This window comes from Chinchilla lanigera, unplaced genomic scaffold (assembly GCF_000276665.1).
Source record: "Chinchilla lanigera isolate Chin_1 unplaced genomic scaffold, ChiLan1.0 scaffold00001, whole genome shotgun sequence".
Classification (NCBI taxonomy): Eukaryota; Metazoa; Chordata; class Mammalia; order Rodentia; family Chinchillidae; genus Chinchilla; species Chinchilla lanigera.
This window is the reverse complement of record NW_004955402.1, coordinates 22,059,595-22,083,041: the sequence shown is the minus strand read 5'-3', so window position 1 is coordinate 22,083,041 and position 23,447 is coordinate 22,059,595. Positions and strand designations below refer to the sequence as shown.

The 23,447-nt window shown below is 38.9% G+C and overlaps 1 protein-coding gene across 3 annotated transcripts; it reads left to right on the top strand.

Moving 5' to 3' along the window:
• The first annotated feature begins 3,825 nt into the window (after positions 1–3,825).
• Positions 3,826–15,781, top strand: Znf24 (zinc finger protein 24). Of its 3 annotated transcripts, XM_013509592.1 has the most exons (6): positions 3,826–4,163; positions 5,376–5,508; positions 6,232–6,731; positions 7,071–7,218; positions 10,263–11,016; positions 11,948–15,781. In XM_013509592.1, the coding sequence occupies exons 3-5, from the start codon at positions 6,312–6,314 to the stop codon at positions 10,799–10,801; spliced, it is 1,107 nt and encodes a 368-aa protein (XP_013365046.1). In that variant the 5' UTR covers positions 3,826–4,163; positions 5,376–5,508; positions 6,232–6,311; the 3' UTR covers positions 10,802–11,016; positions 11,948–15,781. The 3 variants fall into 3 exon arrangements, with proteins under 3 accessions (XP_013365046.1, XP_013365080.1, XP_013365010.1); XM_013509626.1 differs by lacking the exon at positions 5,376–5,508 and having other exon boundaries at positions 3,826–4,187; XM_013509556.1 differs by lacking the exon at positions 5,376–5,508 and having other exon boundaries at positions 3,827–4,163.
• The last annotated feature ends 7,666 nt before the right edge of the window (positions 15,782–23,447 follow it).

Sequence of the window (23,447 nt, the reverse complement as noted above, 5' to 3'; positions counted from 1 at the left end):
TGGGGGTGTGGCTTGGTGGTAGAGCACTTGTCTATAGTAGTTCTACTCATAATTCTCCAAATTCACAAACAAACTGTCTTCCTATGGTTGAATAAATAACTTTGAGACATACAAGTAGAGCCCTACTCAGCAAAAAAATGGAATGAGATATTGATATGACTCTGAAATACATTTTGCTGAATGAAAAAAACTAGTCTTAAGAGGTTACATACTTTTGAATGCAATGTCTGTGAAGCCTAGTGGAAATGCCTCTTAGAAAAAAATTTTAAAAGAGAATACATGCTTTGTGGTTCCATTTCTATTATATTTTGGACAAATCAGAACTATTGTACTTAGTAACAAGTCAATGAGTCCATGGGTTAAAAATGTAAGAATGGTGTGAGTACATCTTCACAAAGTTTTAAGAAGTGATGGAACTATTGTGTATTGTGGTTTTTGGTGATAGTTTCACAAATCTATGTGTTAAAATTCATAGACTCTTATGTCAAAAAAGTCAAATGTATGTTAATTTTTTCAAACAGCAAAATCCTACTAAAGAAACAGAGCCAAAATTTGACTCTTAAAAGATTAATGCAATCAATAAATCTCAAGCAAAACTGATCAAGAAAGAGAAACCAAGCATTGCCAATTCTGAGAATGAAAGAGGAGCCATTCATAAATTCAGTCTTGCACTTTTGATTTTATTAATAATAAATCATTTTTGGGGCTGGGGATTTAGCTCAGTGGCAAAGCGCCTGCCTGGCAAGAGCAAGGTCGTGAGTTTGGTTCCTGGTACCAGAGAAAAACCCAAAAAAATCATTTTTAACTTTTAGTATGTCAAAACCCCTTCCTTAAATAAGCCTGAAAAGAAGGAAAGAGAGAGAGAGAAAGAAAAAGAGGGAGAGGAGACATCACTAAAGGTAAAGGTGCCATAGACATTAAAGAATGTTAAGGAAATATTATGAACAATTTTATGCCTATTATGAACAAACTTGGTGACCTAAATAGTATTTTTAAAAAATGACTATTTTTCTCAGATCTCATGACCAGAATTGAATCATATGACCATTCCTAGCCAGAGAGGCAAAGGGAGTAGACAGAATGGTCATGGATATCTTAGGTCAACCACAGTTATTTCCTTATGACTAGGTACATTGTTCCCTTTCCTGACAAATCCCAAAAAAAAAAAAAAAAAAAAGTCAGGGTGTGTTAGAAGTAAGATGGAGGGTTTTTTCAGGAAGTTAATGCTTCCCATGGTTAGGTTTTTAATCCCTTATATTCCAAAGACTTGCCAGGCATGGTGCATGCCTGTAATCCCAGCACTTGGGAGGCTGAGGCAGGAGGATCATTTGGAGTTTGAGACCAGCCTGGGCTACAAAGTGAGCTCAAGGCCAGCCTGAACTGCATGGTGAGACCCTATCTCAAAAAGATCAAAAAAAAAAAAAAAAAAAAAAAAAAAAAAAAAAAAATCCAAAGACTCCTGGTACAGTGCTCACTTCGGCAGCACAAATACCAAAGATTCCTGGTGCAGTGCATATATTAGTTAAAATGGAATTTTAAACCAGTGTGAAGTGCCCACAGGGAGAGTTCCAAAGTAATAGAGAAAAACCCAGGAAATATCCTTCTTGGGTGATAGGTAATAACACCAAATCTGAAGGTCTGTGCTTTCTTTCCAGTGGGAAAACTTTTGTTACTTTGCTTTCTCCATCGCAGGATGTGTCTTCCCTCTAAGTACCTCATGTAAGTGCCCCTGGCGGTATTCTGTTCTTCTCTATTATAGCACTTCTATACTGCCCTGAAAATATTTATTTCTTGTCTATCGCCTAACAAAATAATAATGTCAAAAGAAAGAATCATAACTTCATTTTATTTAGCTTGAATGATTTATCACCCAGTTAGTACAGGTTTTTTTGTTGTTGTTTATTTTACCATGAATGAATGAATGAGGTACTTTGTAACAAGACAAGACAAAATACTTACCTGGTAAAGAAATGAGCTCCCTTTTGGATTTGGACCAATTGTTACTTATATGGAAAGTACAGTAAAAGTAGCCACAGGTATCAGTTTTCCCTGAGCTTTTTTCCTACAAACCCAGATGATGTAGAACACCTTGTTGTTAAGGGGCTAATGGTGTGAGAAAGACTCATTAGAACCCAGAAAATAATGAGGAAAGGTCTTGAGAAGGGAAATGGATATCTAGTAGCAGTTTACCAGCCCCTCATGCTATATGTTCCAAGAAGATCATAAGGTGTTTTGCCAAGATTGAGATCAGCTGTGGGTCCAGCTTTCCTGGGTGGTCTAGGTGTACACAAGGTGGTCAGCCCTGGTGGAGCTGTTCTCCACACACAGGCTGCCCAGAGGAAGAAGGTGATGTATTTTGACTCTATCTTTAAGGCAGCAGCAAGCACGATATGTTAGGAAAAAGTCCACAGAGTAAGGCTTAGAGGATGGTATTTCAGAGTGGGTGCTGTTGGTCCCTGCCTTGTAAAGGCTAATTTAGGAAAAATTCTTTGCCATTTGCATTTACTGTTATAGAAAAGCTTCCTGTGATCAGGAAGCATAGATCACAGGAATCACAGGCAAAGGGCTCTGTAAAATTTCACATTTTTCACTCCTTTGAGTTTTTTTATGTTTATTAAAAACATAATTGAGTTAGCCTTTGGGAGCCTGAGCTAGCCTTTGGGAGGGAAAGGGTGGGAAGAGTAGCCAGGTAGGAGAGTAAAAAGCCTAGATTTCTGCAGTCTTCTAAAATGAAGAAAGAAAAGCATTAGGAGGGATGATAGAAGACAGGATCTGGTTGGAGTGAAAAGTAGCACCATACCATCAGCTGCTCACTTGTTTTCTCATTAATTCATCAGAGGCTCAAGGCAGTTTGCAGAGGGTACTCTCCTGAATGAAACAGAGCTGAAGGCAGGAACTGAAGCTGCTTCTGGAAGGCTGGACCTACACTGCTGAGTACAAGCCCTTACACAACAAGGCTCTTTTGTGCACACATACTTTCCGATGCCTGTCATGTGACCTAGCAAAGACAGCAATGTGATCAGCCCACAATTCATTTACTTATTCAACAAAAATTTACTGAGTTTTATATGTACCAAGCAGTCAGCATCTTGGGACTAGATGGGGATATGTGGTGAACTGGACAGATAAAGTCCTTACCCTCTTGTGACTTACAGACAAAGCAAAATAAAAACCAGGTAAATAAATAAATGAATGAGATCTCTTCTAATACTGTTGTAGAGTGGGTAGGCTTCCGAGAAGAAAGGCCAGCAGTGAGACCGAATCTGTAGGCCACAATGAACCTAAAAGCCATGATTAGAGAAGGGGACCTTGCAGGTCAGTGTAAGGAATTTTTATGTCATACATAAGGTAGTTGGGATCTATGGGAGGCCCTCAGTTACAGGAATGAAGTGGTCTGATTTAAATTTTTAAATGATTATGTCTGCAGCAGCTTTATGCTCTAAGAAGCCCAGCCTGAAGTTAGATGATCATGCATTCTGAAAATACACTGCAACATCATTATGAAAACTCTTAACATGTCTCATCTTGTTTCTCTGGTATATTGGTCACAGTAAAGCTTTGTGCTACCGCTGCAGAGAGCCAGGAAGAATCAACGGTTTGAGCCATGTCTTGATATCAAAACTTGCTCTCCATATGAGTGTTCTGAGCTCTTGGAAATTTATTTATTTTACTGTGCCTCAATGGTCTCAGCTGTGGATGGACATAATTAAAGTTCCTATAAGATTTGTGAAAAAAAGAGTAACAATACATCCAAAGCACTATTGTGCCTGGCACAATATAGTAAGTTTTCATAAATATTCACTTTTATTACTACTTTCAGAGGGTTACTGTGAGGATCACGTGAGATAATACATCTGAAAGGATTGGGGAAATGTAAAGACTATTCCAATGGCAGCTTTCTCTCTTTTCAACTGAAAAGAGAACGCTGGGCTATTCAAATAGGGAGGCGCGAGGCCAAGCGCAGCCTCAATGTGGTCATTGTCATCAGGCCGCCCCTCCCCCGCGTGGAGCGCATCCCCATGGCAACGTGGGCTTTGCCTCTCTCCGCCTCCTCGGGCCTGCAGACCGGAAGCAGTCCGCGCTGGGGGCTTCTGGGAAGCGGCTTGTGAGCGGCGTTTCTGCGTCTGTCTTGGACAGCGAAGCTGCTGCTTTCTGAGCCAGAGGTTTGCGCCGGAATTGGGGGAAGGGTAGGAGGAAGAGGGGGACTCGGAGTTTGGGTTTTCGGACTCCTCAGCAGGAGTTGGCGAGGAAACTTGGTGGGGTCCTTTCTTGGCTTCCTGGGGGGCAAGGAGGAAAGGCCGCGGTCTTCGCGCCCTATAGTTGAGGGGCAGGAAGGGGTCGGTGGGAGGCCTTTTCGAGTCTTCAGCATCAGCAAAGTGTTCTCCATCCCTAGATGGGCCGCGACCCTCGTCTTCCCCCTCCCCCACTGCCGGTTTTGTTCTATTTTGAGGCCCTGGCGTCTCGCGAAGGGTTCTGGGAGGCATCTCGGTGGGCGGTGGGAACTGGGCGGGCCTTGCGCGGAGGCTGCTGGGACTTGTAGTCCAAGCGGGCCGCCGGCGGAAATGTAGTTTAGACACTTTTGGGAGGGTGGCCTCTGGTCATCTGAAGTCGGCTGCCATGAATGCTGGGAAGGAGGGCTGTACATCAGGGCAGAGATGAGGGACGCAGCAGTACTCTACAGGAATGAGGCCGGAAATCACCTTAAACCAGGCATCTACCCGTTCTCGGGGCCCTCCTGGCATTCCACGTACCACGACCAGTGTGCCGTGTAACCTAAGAAGATATTATGGAACCATTTGGTTCAGTAGGGTTAGTGGCTAGATCCTGTTTTTAAGGCCACCGCACTCCAGAGTATTTAATTAAACCCCTGTATATTAGCTGTCTGATGTGGAGGTTTGTGATTACTAATTTTCACCTTGACTGTTTACAGTAAGTTGTCTTAAGTTACTCTTTTGCAGGTTCTCTGGGCTCTGAATAAGTGTATATAGAGTGTTTGCATGGCTCATTCTTAGTGCGTGTGGTGTGACTATGTAAATACTAAGGAAACGATAGGAAAATAGCACAAAGATTTCCATTCAAGTCAAAGCTGGGAAAAGTTAATGTCTTCTGATGTAAGGACAAGACTGGGATACTGCAAGAAGTTAGAATGATTGTGAGAGTCCTTTTTCTTAATAAAGTTTGTTGTCATTAATATTAATTTCTGTCAAATTTAAATTATGTTGCGATGGGTGACAATATTTGCATATTATTATGCAGAATATTTTACTTTTTTCCAATATTATATGATATTTTACTGGGCAAGTGAACATTTTTTTTCATATTTTGTCTCAGGAGCTCTTAAACATTTTAATATTTAATTATTTTTTTAATCCTAGAGATTGAACTCAAGTCCTGTAGCACAGTAGGCAAACTGTCTGTCACAGACCTCATCCCCAGCTCCTCCACCCCAAGGCAGGCCTCACACTTGCTATCCTCTTGTCTCAGCTTCCCAAGTAGCTAGAATTAAAGGTATGTGCCACCATGCCCAGCTTTTTTAGCATTTTAAAAAACATTCTATGAAAAAAGAATCTTAAAGCAGATAATAAAAAAGCAGCTAGGGCTAGGGATGTAGCTCAGTGGTACACTGTGTATGCAAGGTCCTTGGTGAAGTACACTGTATTGTTTTTTAAAGAGGCAGTTAACTTTTAAGTTGACTTAAGTATATCAGAGGAACACCAGTCCTGAATTGCAAATAATGTGTTCCAAGGTTAAGCATGTTTAAAAACACTGAGGTACAGTTCTTACTTGGATTCTTTGGATTATGGAAGTAGGATTTGTTGACTTTATAGGTCATAGATGGCAGGTTTTTTTCTATACAGAGCCAGATAGTAAATACTAAGTTTTAAATATGATTTCTGTTGAAGCTATTCAACTCTGCCAACATTGCCATTGTAGCATGAACTGTGAATGAATTAAATGATTTATGGACACAGAAATTTTAATTTCATGTTTTCACATGTCAAAATTTTTTAACCACTTTACAATGTATATACTATTTTTGTTCCAACTTTGTACAAAAATAGGCAGCCGGCTAGATTTGGCTATGAGCTATAGTTTGCCAGTTCTGGTTTATGATATTGCTTGGAATTTTTAATCCAGTAAATAGAGCAAATATGTTTTCCCTCATCAATTTAGGTCCATAGTTTTAGGAAGATATTTAATCATTTATTTTTTAAATTTTCTCTACCTCAGGAGTACCTGTAACGAACAAACACCAGGTGTTTCCCTGAGGCTTACATTCTTCCTCGTCTTTGCCTGAAGTATATATCAGAATGTCTGCACAGTCCGTGGAAGAAGATTCAATACTTATCATCCCAACTCCGGACGAAGAAGAAAAAATACTGAGAGTAAAGTTGGAGGAGGATCCTGATGGTGAAGAGGGATCAAGTATCACATGGAACCATCTCCCTGACCCAGAGGTTTTCCGACAGCGATTCAGGCAGTTTGGATACCAGGATTCACCAGGACCCCGTGAGGCTGTGAGCCAGCTTCGAGAACTTTGCCGACTGTGGCTCAGGCCAGAGACACACACAAAGGAACAAATCTTGGAACTGGTAGTGCTGGAACAGTTTGTTGCCATCCTACCCAAGGAGCTGCAGACTTGGGTCCGAGAGCATCATCCAGAAAATGGAGAGGAAGCAGTAACAGTGCTGGAAGATTTGGAGAGTGAGCTGGATGACCCTGGGCAGCCAGTGAGTCTGCTTGTGTCACTTTTTTGCGTTAGAACTACTGACATAGCTGTAGGCAGAGCTGCTATATTAATTTCCACCCAACTATGTTAAAATTATGCATATTTGGGGCTGGGGATTTAGCTCAGCGGCAAAAGCGCCTGCCTGGCAAGCGCAAGGTTGTGAGTTTGGTTCCCGGTACCGGGGAAAAACCAAAAAAAAAAAAAAAAAATTATGCATATTTATGCCTTCTCCCCCATTCCCCGACCACTCCATTATCTGTACTACTTTGCTGTCTAGGCCTCTCCATGTGGTTTCTCCTGTATACTTTCTCAGCTGAACCAAAATCTTAATTATTTCCAGGTTTCTCTCCCTCGACGGAAACGGGAAGTGCTAGTAGAAGAGATTGTCTCTCAAGAAGAAGCTCGGGGATTACCAAGCTCTGAGCTTGATGCTGTGGAGAACCAGTTGAAATGGGCATCCTGGGAGCTCCATTCCCTAAGGCACTGTGGTGAGGACCAAAATTCTAGACTGGAATATGGGCCTTTTCCCAGAGCTCTTAGCTTGTTCTTGTGGAGTGGGTAGGAGGTGTCACTTATCCGGATGCCCCAGACATACTATAAGACAGTGATGGTGAACCTTTTAGAGACCGAGTGCCCAAACTGCAACTCAGAACCTACTTATTTATCATAGAGGGCCATCACTGCAATTAATCCTGATTGCTGAGGATTTTTAGAAAAAACAACTCACACTAACATCTTTTGTCTTAAAAACCTAATAACAGAGCTTTTGATGCTACAGACATTTTTTTATTGAAAAGTATAAGTTTGGGGCTGGGGATTTAGCTCAGTGGCAAAGCGCCTGCCTGGCAAGCGCAAGGTCGTGAGTTCGGTTCCCGGTGCCGGAGAAAAACCAAAAAAAAAAAAAAAAAACAAAACGAAACGTATAAGTTTGCATTTGGCATGCTTTTGCACAGTTAATATAATCTTTGCTGTTGTGTGCACCCTGGTAATTTGTCAGAATTCTCCTTTGCAGCTGCGACAGTGTTAGAAAATTCTTTACAGATTTTCTGTTGGCTTGTAGTATTGTCTACAAATGTAGTTTTATAAATGCATTTTTAGATTTGGAAAATATTTCAGCTGTCCATTTTCAAGGTCTGGGATGACTTGGCTCACATGCTGACAGAGAGAGCTCTATGTGCCCACTGCAGTATGCCTGGCATAAGTTCACCACCATTGCTAAAGATCTTGATTTTTTTTCTGATAACAGTTGATTTGCTGATATCAGATTTTTTACTCTTCACATTAACATCTTCAGCCTTTTCTTCTCTTTCAGCTTGTTTCCTGAATATCCGTACTTGTCCATGTCAGGCTACCAGTTCTTACTCTAGCCTATAGTGCAGGTCTCTGTATTGTAGACAGTATTACCCATTTATCATCTGTTTTACATCCTAATGTTTCAGTCTCCTTTTTAATCTTATTGGTACAGTAAGCTTACCTGAAGCCTTTTATTTATTTATTTATTTATTTATTATCTTTATTAATTTTTGCTTTCTTCCTTATGGTACTGGAGATTGAACCCAGGGCCTTTGCACCAGGTTACATCCTTGGCCCCCTTTTTATTTTTTGTCTTTGAGATAGTCTTGCTAAAGCATTAAATTTCCCAGGCTGGGCTTAACCTTGTAATCCTCCTGCCTCAGCCTCCAAAATACCAGAATTTCAGGCTTGCCTCTAATCTTTTTGTTTATGGTATACTAAAGTCTTTCTAACTTTTTAGTTACTTCTGTTTTGTTCCTTCAGATCCAACCTGGTAATTTTTTTCTAAGAGTTTTTGTAGAAATGATTTTTGCTGTACTTTCTCTAAATATTTATGCAAAAATAAGCTGCTCTTTAGTTATAATAATGCTTGAATGCAGAATAATGTTTTTAAAAATCTCATAATTAAAGTAATTCAGTTGCTGTATGGATTCCCAGTATATTGGCAATTAAAGGCATATGTGTACATCTGTACTCTGATACAAACCCAGTGTGTTCCTAAAACTGCTGGATTTCATCTTAGAATTTAAGTGAAATTTTGTTTGAGACCACTTTGGGAATCATTCTTTGAAGCAATTGGAGATAATGCTGGTTTGCTTAGACAGAATAAGGTCTGAGCAGGTTTTCTTCCCTTGCAAGGGGACATTGCCAGCAAATCTCTCCAGGGTGCAGCTGAAATCTGCTGATTATCTGCAGTGTATGTTTTCTAGGGGATTCTTCTTTGAAAAAAGCTTGAGAACTACAGTCATTGGTCTTTGGAGGTGATATTTTCTTGGGTAGAAAACGTCTCCTTTTTTGAAATTTAGAATGATTTTTACCTGTTTTTAATAGCCCCATTCCAGTACTCTAGTCCTTCTGCATTTGGGAACTTCCATTTCTTTTTGTGCCATTTGTCTCTGTATAACCTTCATAATCACTTCTCTGTTCATGTCTCCAGGCCTCCCTAACTTCTGACCCTTTAATCTGTCCTCTCTCTTCCTTACCCGCTTCCCTTTCTTCCTCTGCCTTTTCTCCTGACTTGGTTCCTTTGTCAAATCATTTACCCTTGACCACTTTGAGTGCTAGTGCTCACTGTGTTATTACCCTTACCTCTGCTTTTTAAGGCTTGAGGTTTCTTAGAAGTCTTAAATGAGACTTGTGCTTAGTTCCACCTACAGATGGGTAATGGTACTTCTTGTTGATAATTGAGGCTTTTCTTTCACTGAATACATCTCAGTTAGGCCTAGAAGTAGCAGTTTTTCTAAGTATCATGACAAATACCAAGGACAAGCTTTTTTTAATAGTAAACCTTTTGTTCATTAAGGATATACTGAATTTTTAATTGTCATGTCTTCATTGAACACTTGATCCCCTCAGGTTATCTTTACCCCCTTCATATTCAGATTCCTGGGTTCTGCTTTTAGTCAAATCTTGGCTGTCACATGCCTTGTTTTGTGCATTTTCAGAAATAGTTACTGGCAGATTTCTTATTATTTTACACCTTTGTGTTTTGATGTAATTTCTTCTCAAAGGAAAAGAACATAATGATTTTCTAGTGACCATTGTTTTCCTAATAGTTTTATCTAGACCTCACCATATCACCTTTTTTTTTGTCTTTTTGAGACAGGGTCTCACTATGCAGTTCAGGCTGGCCTTGAGCTCACTGTGTAGCCCAGGCTGGCCTCAAACTCACAGTGATCCTCCTGCCTCAGTCTTCCGACTGCTGGGATTACAGGCATGCGCCACCATGCCTGGCTTACCATATCACCTTTGACTGTCTCTAACAGTTTTTAGACTCTACCATTTATAACCCTCTTGACTGTGTTTTACTTAGATACAACCTTTTAAGTTATTGTGCCTTATTAATCTCATAATCAGTCATTTCATTTTTTTCTTTTTTGGGAGAAGGCAACTTTTAACAGTAGTTTTCAGAGTGCTATGTATAGATGTGTACAAGCTGTTTATGTATAGTTCATTAAAATTTTTTTTCATGTTTTCTCCCCAAATAGGAAATGAGTGATACTTACATTTTCTGTTTCAGATGATGATGCTAGGACTGAAAATGGAGCGCTAGCTCCAAAGCAAGAGATTGCATCGGCAGTAGAATCTCATGAAGTTCCTGGGACTCTCAATATAGGTGTTCCTCAAATTTTTAAATATGGAGAAACCTGTTTCCCAAAGGGCAGGTTTGAAAGAAAGAGAAATCCCTCTCGAAAGAAACAACATATATGTGATGAATGTGGAAAACACTTCAGTCAGGGCTCTGCCCTTATTCTTCATCAAAGAATCCACAGTGGGGAGAAACCTTATGGATGTGTTGAGTGTGGGAAAGCATTCAGCAGAAGTTCCATCCTTGTACAACACCAGAGAGTACATACTGGAGAAAAACCTTACAAATGTCTTGAATGTGGGAAAGCTTTTAGCCAGAATTCTGGGCTTATTAATCATCAGAGAATCCATACTGGGGAGAAACCTTACGAATGTGTTCAGTGTGGGAAATCCTATAGTCAAAGCTCAAATCTTTTTAGACATCAGAGAAGACATAATGCAGAAAAACTTCTGAATGTTGTGAAAGTTTAAGAAATTATAAAAAATCAGCACTCAGGTCTTTTTCTTCAGAAATGAAGACAAAATTTAAAACATGAAGTGATACAGAATACAGAATAGTTTTCCCCTGTCGACTCTCAGAAAATCTACTGGGAAATACTAAAAAATCTTCACTCACCATGATTATTTTATCTTGAAAGAAATGGTGTTATGCCTGCCTAGAAACTGAAATTTTAAACTTAATTCAGGTATTAATGCTTAAATTTTCATGTAATGTTTATATTTTGTTTTCCAAATAATGAACTACTTGGTTCTTTGTTCCTTTCTTAAAAGTTTCCTTTTTTAGACAGATAACTTATTTCTGTGTTGATCATTGAAATGTTCTCTGTAAGGTTACATTCCCTTCTCCTTTAAAAGGCAACATAGGAATTATACAGTCTGGAAACCATCTTAAACCATTTTAAAACCATCTTTTAAAAACTTACTGTCCTGTTTCCTTTTATCTAATTTAAATATATATTTCAGAAAATAGAAGCTAAAAGATGGCTAAAAGCCTCAAAATAAATGAGCCTTAAGATTTCAGATAAGTTTTGGTGATAAAACTTCAAAAAGTGAGCAGAACATTTAGATTGGGAGATACACAAATTGACTTAACCACTGAAGTATATCAGTTTAACTGCAGTTATTGCCTACAGGAAAAAATAAAAAACTCATTTGGTTTAATCTGGGGGCTTCTTAATGAAAATGTTTTCCCATGTGTCATTAAAAAGAGTTTAAAGAATAAGCAATTATAAAGCTGAAGGTAGAAATTAGAACACTAAGAATTTGCAGTGAATGGCAGTGTTGAAAAGCAAATATAAACAGAAGGTAATGGTCTGTTTTGGCTTTTAGAAGAGATTCAAGATCTAATGCATTCTTATTTTGCCTTTATCTTTGTTGCTGACAGAATATTCCCTGACAGGTGGGCAACAAGTATCAGATTTGCTCTTTTTATTCTTTTGGCACAGAAGGGTTGAATAGGCTAAAAATAGTCATGCGTTTATTAAACACTTTCTACCGACAAGGCACTGTGCTAGGTACTGTAATCCTACCATAAGTGGGTAGGTCTTTCTTCCACTGTAAATCCTAGGGGGTTTGGTACAAAGCTGTTTTATGTAGTTAGCCTCTTTTCCCTGTCAGCATTCCCAGAGGAGGTCACCGCCGAGATTCGCAGAGCCATAGTTCTCTCACCAGGGTGTTATATTTGGAGGGAAAGGAAGACTCAGTTCCAAGAGCTAGCTGGCTCTCCAGCTTTCTTCGAGGTGAGTCCAAGATAAACTTTATCACAGTTTGGCAGTGTATGAATCTTTTTTTAAAAAACGGAGCAATCTCTAGTAGCATTGAGGTTGTACCTACATGTTGAATGGACTGTTCTACTTTAAAAATAAGGAACTAGGCTATTAACAGCTAGTTTGTTAACTATCAGAATTGATTGAACTATTTTTTTTAACTTTCGTCTTAACACATTTTAAAAATGTATTAAAGTAATACGTTGTAGTAGTAGGATTATATACTCCTTGGCTGAGAATCCCAAGTACTGTGGTTCTACTGTTTCGTGGAAAACTCGGGAAGTTAAAATATTGAGTAAGAGAAAAGGCTTTTTTAAAATGGGCATCACAGTATGGAAAATGATCCATGTGAATACAAATACTTAGTAGTTCCAGATATTTGGGTTCTATCTGGTGTTTGGATCAGATTTTAAAATGGAAGGTGAGATTTGCATGAGCCTATTAAAAAGCATAGTAATGCTGGGCCAGCTGGTAGAGAAGTGAGGCAGAATGGAGCTTGTTTATAGATTTTCTGATAACAGTTACAAGAAACGTGCTTTATAGATTAAGATTTATTGACGTATAAATATGTAGTAACGATATAATGTATTTTAAGTTATACAAGAAACTATAGGGACTTTTGTTTGGGTCTTTTTCTCTTTGTGGCTGAGAGGAAACAAGTCACTGTCCAATAAAGCTGTAAACTCCTCAGCTCTTAAGGTAAAATGATCTTGGGTTGATTGATCTATTTATTTATAACTGGCTTTTTTCCAAGTAGGTTTTGAGGTAGTATATTTGGAAGACTGCTGGGATGACAGAGTTCTTGTATCAGAGTAGGTAAGAAGGGAGTGGGTCTTTCAGGCTGGAAATTTTATGCTTTTAAATATCTTATATATTGCCCATATACAAGGAAGTTTCCCTGTGGTAGATTTGCCATAAATGCCAAAGATACTTGGTAATGTGAGAGCACAGAAAGGTAGCATTAGAGTTGACAAATACGATTTTTGTCTTGCCAGCTCTGATACCTGTGCATTGTTCAGAAAGGATTCTGAGGCTAAGGCAAGGCTTTGGGGAAAGAGGACTGGACCAAAAATAACTGGATGGTGGCACATGGGGAAAGGAAGTGATGAGATGTGTGCTCACCATCTCCAGTTAAGCTTGAGTCCCACTGGACAAGTTGGTTCAAAATAACGGTTCAGTGAATTATATCATCCAGACATTGGTATATACCCACACAGGTAAACGTGGTAATTTGCGGGATGCCTAGCTTCTGATGAAGTGGTGAAGTGGCAGTTGCTAGGCAGTGGCCTAACCAGGACTCTGGATAGCAAATGAGACTTGTGTTAGGGCATGCAGACTGCTGGTGACTTATTCAGCAGCCACTGAGCATTTGTTAGTTGCTGTTAAATTTTCTTCTGGTTTTCTGGGAAGTTATGCTCTTCGCACTGACACTTATTTGACATTTGATCATTTGTTTGGAGGGGAAGGTTACACATATTGGAATCTAATTCATGCTAAGCATTGAATTAGTCACTACCCGTATTACTTCTATTTGTAGACTAGGAAATCAAGATTCAGAGACCTGCATGCGACCAGTAAGAGCTAAAAATCAAATCTAGTTTTCTGGACTCCAGAGACATACTTTTTCACTATGTTGAGTAATGTCTATTAAATCTTAGTTGATAAATACTACATTTATATGTTCTATGGTTAGCATGCTCATCTGAATTAAACATGCTTCTCTGAATTTTTACAGTACAGAAATGTAAAATGGAAAGGACATTTTCTTTTATAACCGTACGCAGAAGTGATGGTACCATGGTTTGTTCTTCTAGATTTAGGCATACACATGTTTAAGCAAAAAAAAAAAAAACAACAACAATGGCTAACACTTATGGTTCTTGTGTATAAGCTACCAGTTGAAGTGCTTTACCACTGATTAATTCTTAATCCTTGGCAACAGTATGAGGTAGGTACATACCCCATTTTACAGGTACTGTGCTAAAACTTGCCTCCCCTCCTCTCACATTATTGAGTATACACTAATTTATTTAACCAACCCCATCTTGGCAGATTAAGTTCTTTATGGATACAGATAGAGTCTACTTAGCATCCCTGTACATACATCTTGCTACTTATGTGGGTATTTCTGCAATATAAATAGCTAGAAATGGATTTATTGGTTAGAGAATGCACATCTGATATTTTGAGAAGTACCGTGAAAAAGATTACCAGTTTATATCTCCATTAACAGTAAAAATGCCTGCTTACCTACAGTCTCACCAACACTGCATCCTTGAAAATTTTTGCCCTTTTGATAGAATATCTTTCGCTTCGTTGTGCCTTCCTTTAATTAGTGGGGAGGAACACTTTTTCATGTATATTGACCAGTTTCACTTCCTTTGTGAATTGCTTTCATCCATTTTTCTTTAATTGTGGAAGTATAAATTACTACCCTCTCATTATATAAAATTTAATTGGTACCCAAGTGTAAGAACCAAGACCATTTTTCCAGGGCTTCCAATCACATTCCACTTTCCACAGTTTAGTATATATCTTTCCGCTACCCTTTCCATACATTTCCATATGAATAGACATAGCTTATAAACACTATTTTTACATAAATAGGATCATATATAGGAATTGCTTTTTTGTCTCAAAGATAAGGAAGTCTTTAATGTTTGAATGGGATTAAATACTATGAAGATAACATTATTTATTACCCATTTTTCTTGTGCTGTTATATTGCCAAAGTAAACATCTTACTCAGATGTCTTTGTGCATATGAGTGAATGTTTCTTTAAGTTGGAGTCCTATAAAGTGGATTGTTGGGTTGAAAGGTTTGCCATCTTGACAGACCTACCTTAGCCTTCCAAAATATTTTCGTAACTTTTATATTTTCACCAACTGTATGGAAAGTGCTTATTTCCCCATATAGCCTTACCTACACTTGATAGTTTCTATCTGTTGGACAAAAGAGAGAGAGAATCCTTACCTTGTTTTGCATTTCCCTGATAAATAGTGAAGTTGGGTCATACATTTATTGGTCATTTATAGTTTTAACATTGTATCTTCTACCTACTTTTCTGTGGGGTTGTGTGGATATTTGTTCCTTTTGTTTGTTCATCATCTCTTTCCCTGTTTTCTGGTAACAAAACCCTTATTTATTGTGGTAAACCTATTCCATGTGGCTTAGGTGAGCACATAAACAGGCTTGGCCTCCTGAGTCTCATAGCTCCCTAGCCACAGCAATTAAGAATGGACATGTAATTTAAGCCAGGCTACTAAGGAGAGCCCTCAACAGAACTGCTAGAACTACTGGAAACAAGGTTTTATGGAGATCCCAGGAAGCAAGGATGATGTAAGCCTGAACTTGTACCATACGGAGAAAGTCTGTCTGTGGGGAAACTCGGAGGCTAGCAGAAATGGAAAGAGAACTAAGTTCTAATATCATTTTCCTGGAGGCCCTTGATCCAGCTGTGCCTAAAGCCTGCCCTACCTCTGGACTTTAAAGTTTTGTGAGCCAATAAAGTCCCTTTCTTGTTTTAAGATAATTTGATTTGGTTTCTGTCCTGATTAATATAGGTTATTTGTATTTTCTTATTGATTTGTAGAAAACCTTTGTAATTTTAAATTCTAAACTTATACTTCATGCGCTATACGTTAATAAAACTAGCATGGCCTTCTATGATTTGGCCTCTCTCAACCTCTGCCATTTGTTACTTCGGTTTCCCTGCTCCCTATACCACACCATACACATACACTTTACAACAATATTGGTACTGCAAAGGTATGGATTAATAGCTTTTCACACAACTGTCTCTTTAGAAATTCTCATCCTTCTTCCAGATTCATTCATTTGGGACTGCAACCACCTGACACTTCTTGGAGTATTCCTCTCAAGCATCTGCTACATATGGGAGACAATTTAGCAGTTTCTTAGAAAACTAAAATACTCTAGTATATGATCGGGCAGTTGTACTCCTTGGTGTTTATCCAAGAGTTGAAAACTTACATTCACACAAAACTTGAACACGGATGTTATAGCAGCTCTATTTATAATCGCCAAAATTTAGAAGCAACTGTAATGTCTTTCAGTAGGTGAATGGGTAAACTAGTAATTCTAGACACTGAAATGTTATTTAATGCTAAAAAAGAAATCAGCTATCAAGCCATAACCCAAAGACACATAAATCCTATGAAAAGCAATCTGAAAGGTTTACTGTATGTGATTGCAACTATATGACAATCTGGAATAGACAAAACCATGAAGACACCTGAAAGATCAGTGATGGCAGGGGTTGATAAGATGTAGCGGTGTGGAATACATGGGAATTTTCTACCTTCTGCTCAATTATGCTATAAGCTCCAACCTAAGGAAAAATATTATTAACAGGAATGAGATGCAACTAAAGTACCACTCAGAAAAATTTATAGCAATACAATACCTATAGGGAAAAAAATTCACAATTACCTAAACTTCCGTCTTAAGTAGAGTGATGATATTAAACCCAAATTAAAAAGGAAATAAAGACTAGGTTGGAAATTAACAAAAAGAAAAAAATGAATTTCTGTATTCTAACCCAAAAGCTATCTTGTGAAGATTTTTTTTTTTTTTTTTTTTTAATTCTAGCCAAATAGATCAGGAAGAATACAAGTTACACTAGGAATTAGGGTAATTATACTAGTAATTATACTAGTAATTAGGGTAACATTACAAATTCTCCATGTAGCATTCTAGCCAAGGTTCTAACCGTTTGTGATTCCAATTCTCATTTCTTATTTAGCTGTCAGTAGTATTTTGCATAATTGTTGCATTTTATTTTGGCTTCTAGAACAATTCATAATCTTTCTGGATTTCATGAAGTGCCTGAAGACACAGTGTTCCACTCTCATTTCCTTTCCTTCTTTTCTCCATTCCCCCATCCGAGTTCCCCTTTCCTGTTGAAGTTTCTTCCCATTTTACAATATCTATTGTACAGCTTCTATCTTGTTTCCTTTTCAGCTTCTCACACTAGGGAGATAAGACAATGTTTACACATGTGAGTCTGATTTATTTCACTTATGAGTATGGTGTTGAGTGCATCCATTTACCTATAAAGTCTCCAGTTTATCCTTTATGGCTGAGGAGTACTCCATTGTATAAAAAGACCACATCTTTTTTATCCATTCCTCAGTTGATGGACATATAAATTGTGCTGCTATAAACATGAGTGCACATATATCATTGTGGTATGTTGTTTTTAATTCTGGGAGGATACCCAGAAGGGGAATAGGTTGAATGGAACCTCCAATCCTAGTTTTTTGAGGAGTCTCCACACTGATTTCCACAGTGGCTGCGTCAGTCCACACTCTCACCAACAGTGGAGAAGTGTTCCTTTTTTCCCACAGTCCCTTCAGAGTTTGTTATTGGTTGATTTCTTGATGATAGCCATTCTTTCTGGAATGAGATGGAATCTCAGTGTTGTTTTAATTTGCATCTCTGAAGTGACCAATGATGAACATTTTTTCATACACTTGCTGTTTCCAATCTCATTCCATGTTCATTCCCTTGTTGATTTCATCTGGTCTTCAAATTTATGACTGTAAAGTCTATGTCCTCAACATAGAACTCTTCTCTGAACTCCAGACTCATTCTTTGCCTACCAGATATCTCCACTTTGATAATGGCCTTAGTTTGGATTCCTGATAAAGCAGCATAAAAGAAATGTCTATTGCTAGGCATTACCAGAGTGATTATACTTCCAGAAAAGGATGGTTGAGGGTAAATGGAAGGTGAAGTAAGAGAGCAAATCAGAAGGTATTACTGAGACATGCAGCTTCTAAAGAGGCATAACAGTTTGCTTAGTCTCACTGAACATAGAGTGTAAGCAGTATAAACTATGGCACTTCACCATGGGCTGCAGAGAAGAAAAAGACTTTTTTCCAGATTCCCCTCTCACTTTGGATGAGCTTCCCTTACAGAGCATCAACTCTTCCACTCTTGCACTATTCAGCCTGTCTGACAGCAAAAATGAGAAAGCCAACAACATAAGATGGTACCTTGGCCACTTATCAAGCAGGACTCAGCAGCCTGAGGGGTGGATGGCATCAGGAAATCTTAAAGGGTCATCAGTAACATAGAACAGAAGACTCTGGACCTACAAATAAGAGGCTTATAATCGGGGTTTGGCAGCATCTGGAGATGTTTTTGGTTGCCATAACTGAGGAAGGGAGGGTTGCTCCTGATCTGGGTCGAGGCCAGGGAGGGTACTAAACGTCCTATAAATCTACGGGACAGCTTCCCACAGCAACTAATTATCTGGACCAGATATCAATGTGCAGAGGGTGAGAACCTCTAGGTAAGATAGTTTTTGCAATATTTCTCCATGGTAGTTACTATTTTTCCGTTTCTACTCTCATTTCAAGTGAACCATCCCGTCTTCTCTGAAGGTATGGAGTGTACATACTGTAGGTGGTTAGAAACTAAATATATAATTGGAGTTCTTCCATAAGAAAGATTTATCTCTTCCATATGGATTCAGGTATATTTACTTGACCACAGAAACTCTTGCCGGTTGGCTCTTGTGTTCCTTTGACATGCCTTTATCCTTTTGTTTTTTGAATTGTACTACAAGATGATCCAGGTTCATCTTGTGTTTTTCCAGCCTTAGCCTTAGCATCAACTGTTTCTCAAAATAGCAAAGGTTACTTTAACTTGGAGAGTGGTACTTAGAAACCAAGATCTGGGTATGATTGTTGAAACTGGAGTATCATTGCTTCTAGGTCATCTTGGAGAACAGGGCTCATTAGTACACGTATGTACTGTGTACAATCCATGTATAGACATATGTTCTTGCTCCTTTGAACTACGTGGTTTTTTTGTGTGAATAATGTATGCATGGGTTAATACTGATGTCTCTGACTGTAATGTTTGTGGTAATCTTTGAATGCTAAATATTGTGCATGAAAAATTACAGTCTCTAGATGAGGTTGTCATCTTACAGGACAACAAATTTCAGGAGCTTCACATAGCTTTTCCTTTTCTTTCCAGTTACAGCTAAAGCCTGTCCACTCTGAGCACTAATAAGTGTCTTGTCCTTCCTTTATGATTACATTGAGTGATGTGTTTTCTGAACAGTCTCTATCATTATACAATATATACTTAATTAGAAGAGTCAAGTATATTCTTTGTGTATACTACAAAACCCTCCTGGAGCCTTACTTATGTAATTAACAATATATGTTAAATTGAAATATTAATTGGATCATTATAGGGGATATACAAAATAAATGATAGCAGAACCTATCAAATGGTTAACACTAGAAAGGCAATAGAAATTTTTATTTTTCAAATTTATTTCTATTTTTCAGTTGAGAACTTTGCATGTATGTTGCCTATGAAAAATACACATCAGAAAAAAGTGATGTTTCCACTTTTGAAACAAGATCACTTTTTTGTTTGTTTGTTTTAGACAATACGCTACACAAATCAATCATGTCGGTAATACTTCATCTATTGTGTGGAAAAAATATCTTCTGTATACTAACACATTTCTGACACCAGATGTATGGAGGCTTTTCCCACACCAAGCAGTTTTCTAGATAGCAACTGGGTGCCTTACAATTCATCATAACTCTACCTAGAGTTATCATAGACCTCCTCAGGTTAAACGTTCAGTCCCACAAGACTGCCCCCTCCCACTTCAGGCATAAATTTCATGTTCATGTTTTCATTGGTATTTCTAGTTGGCTGTAAAGCAGAGGTTTCTGCTACCCCTAGAATGGCTCATAGAACTCAAGGAAAGTTTACTTAGGAGATTGCTGGTTATAATTAAAAAAATACAAAAAAAAAAAAAAAAAAAAAAAAGGGGGCTGGGGATTTAGCTCAGCGGCAAAAGCACCTGCCTGGCAAGTGCAAGGTCGTGAGTTCAGTTCCCGGTACCGGAGAAAAACCAAAAAAAAAAAAAAAAAAAAAAATACAACTCCGAATCAGCCAGATGGAAGAGACCATAGGACAAGTTGTGTGGTAAGGCACACTGAGCTTCCATGCCTCCTTATGTGCCACTTTCCAGTTAACTTCTGAGTTTACCAACTTGGAAAGTTCTTTTGGCAGTCTATAGAGGCTTTTTTATGTAGGCACAATTGATTAAATCATTGGTCATTGGTGACAGAAGTCAATCTCAGCCCCTCTCCCCTCTCAGAGGTCAAGTTGGAGTAAGGTAGGACAAAAAACTACAATCCTCTAATCACAAGTTCTGTTTCCCTGGCAACTAATTCCTATCCTGAGGTTTTCTAAGTTTTTTCCTAAAATATATGTCAAAACATAAACTTTGGTGTGGTTGAAAGGTTGTTATGAGTTAGAAGACATTCTTTTCATCTTTGTTGTCCACTTCTTTCATCTTAATTGGTCTTATCACTTAGGAAACTCCAAGGGTTTTTAAGAGCTTATATTCAAGGTTTTGCTTTCTGTGTTTTCAGATATCCATAGTCAACCTTGAAAATATAAATATAAAAATAAATGAAATATTCTAGAAATAATTCATAAATTTATGAGGAATGTCACAAAACCTTCCACCATCTGGCGCTGCTTCCCTTTTCATAGGAGTCATCTCTGTCCAGGCAATCTGTATTAATTACTTTTCTCCTTGCTGGGAACAGGAGCTGACACTCACAATCCTAAGAAGGAAGGTTTATTTTGGCTCACAGTTTGTAGCAGTTTCAGTCCGTGGTTGGTTTCAAGGCAGGGCAGATGGGAAGCAGAGAGAGATCAAGGGAGAAGGAAGAAAAATACAGCCCCCCCAAGTCATGCCAGGAACTTCCAACACATTTAGCTATAACTCATCAATAGACTAATTCATTGGTGAGTAGCACACCCCTATGAACATCACCTTCTTAAATCCTCACTTATGAACACAAGAGACTTTGCAGGGACAGACATCTTGTTTGGAATAAGACCCAGACTCAAATTTGTTTGTGCCAAAAAGAATGCATCCAGACTCAGAACAAGAAATCTTAACAAGACAGTTTTAGTTTTCCTGCTGCAAAAGAAAGCGAACGGGTGATAGGCATGCACAGAAGGAAGGAGGGTTGGCTCTTTTATGCTAATGCAGGAGGGGGTAGCTGACCTCCTCCCCATTGGCTGGGTAGAAAGTTCACAATCTGTCCTGATTGGCTAGCTCAGGCAACATGGGAGGAATCAGAAAAGTTATTAGTGGGAGAGAGGTACAGAGCAAAGGGGGGATATGGTGAACAGAAAGTCCTTGGCTCCTGATAAGCTATCCTTGCTTTATAGCTGTGTTCCCAGGGTTTGAAATGGGCAGGCAACTTTGTGAGTGGTGTGTCCAGGAAAGGCCATTCAGGGTGAGCCAGAGCCTGAGATGGATACAATCTCATTTGATAGAAAAGACAGACCTTATTGTTTTTCACCCCCCCCACAACATTATCAATCTTTTCTTCAAACTCCATGAGTAGGCACTTGCTTTGTTCTTCCATCAGAAGTTTAGCCATTTAGGGTGGGAGATATTATTCAGTGAGCGCAATTTCTATAAATCTCTGGGTAAGCTCCCTGGTGGAAGGAATAACACATCAACTTACAAGAATGAGAGCTCCAACTACTATTATCAGGAAGGTAATAGTCAATGTCATCACTCCTTTCTATTTACCATCACTCTAAACCATTGTTCTAGGAAGTCAGTGAGAGGATCATTAACACCCGAGTTTTCTGCCAATACATTTGCTAGAGTGGTCAATCCCCTTAGTGATGGTCCCATCTGGGACCATGTTATTGGGGATGAATGTGCAGCATTGGACACCTACCATTATGCAAACACTACCCTATTCTGCCAACATCATATCTAATGCTAGTCTCTTCTCCCAGGCCATCTAACTGGTAGACCCTAATTGTTCAGATACTCCTTATATGGTATCCCTTGTATAGTTGATAAATCTCTGTGGGTTATAATAAGTGTAATTTATCCAGTATACATTTTTGTTAATAGTGGACCAGCAAAACAGGAAGGATTCTAATCCTGCAGCTATCTGGTTTTGAGCCTTGAATTCATTAGGAACTCCTCTCGGGATATCAGTAGTCAATATATAGGTCAAATGACCTGCCAGGCATTAAAGTTCTCTTTTCTGGACGTTCCAGAATGGCCTTAGGGACAGATAAAGCTGAAGCTCTTGGATGGCCTAAGATGGGATCATTAAGGAGGGAAAAATGATTTCCTCACAAAACAGGGCCTCTGTTTCAATCTTTTGATTTTGTATTCCTCCATGAAATAAAAGTCAGCAGAGAGATTTTAGCACATATATCAATATCTTTATAAGGCAATAGCATTCAAACATTTTTGGATTCAGGCTGATTGTAAGAAATACACTTTAGAAACTTTTGGCAAGATATTGGAGTGGTAAGTAGCAGAGAAAGACCCTCTGTGATATTTGCTGTCCAGACACTGGAAGAGAAGAAGGAGGGAAGTGGGTCCCCAGACTCAGGAAGGATCTGAAGTGAGAATTGAAGCCCACAGGGAAAGCAAAGAGAAAAACTGCAACAGAGAAGGAGGTAGCAGGTGGCACTTTCTCCCTGAGTTGGGACTCACTACATAGGAGGAGCCGTTCAAAACTGCCAACACAAGGTAACTGGTGAGTGAAGCAGATTTGACCATCCTGTGGAAGGGTGTGATTGGCCAGGAGCCATTTTAGAGAGGGACAACTGATCTTGGAACTCAGAACAACTGTTGTCTCCATCTAGCTGCTCCCAGCTGAGTTCAAGCCCACAGAAGTTAGGCCAAATAGATCTGGTTCCAGCCTCACGGCTAGAAACCAATCTGAACTGCAGGGTGAAATAAAGGTGCAACCTCACTGAGATTATCCACTACCCCACCATAAAGCTACTGCTGGCTTGCTGGGATAAATCAACATGGACTTGGAGTCTGTCTCCACACATTGTCTACCAGTGACAGCACAGACAAACCTTGAAGGGGACATTCTCTCTCTCTCTCTCTCTCTCTCTCTCTCCTTCTCGGTTTTTTTCTTTATTGTTTGATCTTGTTTTTATATGAATGTGAGTGTGGTTTTTAGTTTTTTGTGGTTCTGTTCTGTTCTTTTATTTCTTCCTTCTCTCTTTCTCTCCTGTCTCCTGCACCAGTTTCCCAAAGTTTGCACAATCCTCCTTTGTCCTCCAGCCTTGCTTCTAATTTCTTCCTCTTCCATTTTTCTTTTTTCCTAAGCCCTTTTAAAGTTTTTGCCCTGAGGGTAAAATTGGGATATTAAGGGTTGATTTACTACATACAATTTTCTGGTTTGTTTCAGATTTTGTTGTATAATCTAGTTTATAGGGTTAAAGGTGGCAAATTAACAGTTACCTCAGTGTGTCATTTTCTAGGCTGTGTTTG

Coding starts and splice junctions, on each gene's coding strand:
- Znf24 (XM_013509592.1), top strand. CDS start 6,312: ATGTCTGCACAGTCCGTGGAAGAAGATTCAATACTTATCATCCCAACT. Junction 6,732..7,070: donor TGGATGACCCTGGGCAGCCA/GTGAGTCTGCTT, acceptor AATTATTTCCAG/GTTTCTCTCCCTCGACGGAA. Junction 7,219..10,262: donor CCATTCCCTAAGGCACTGTG/GTGAGGACCAAA, acceptor TTTCTGTTTCAG/ATGATGATGCTAGGACTGAA.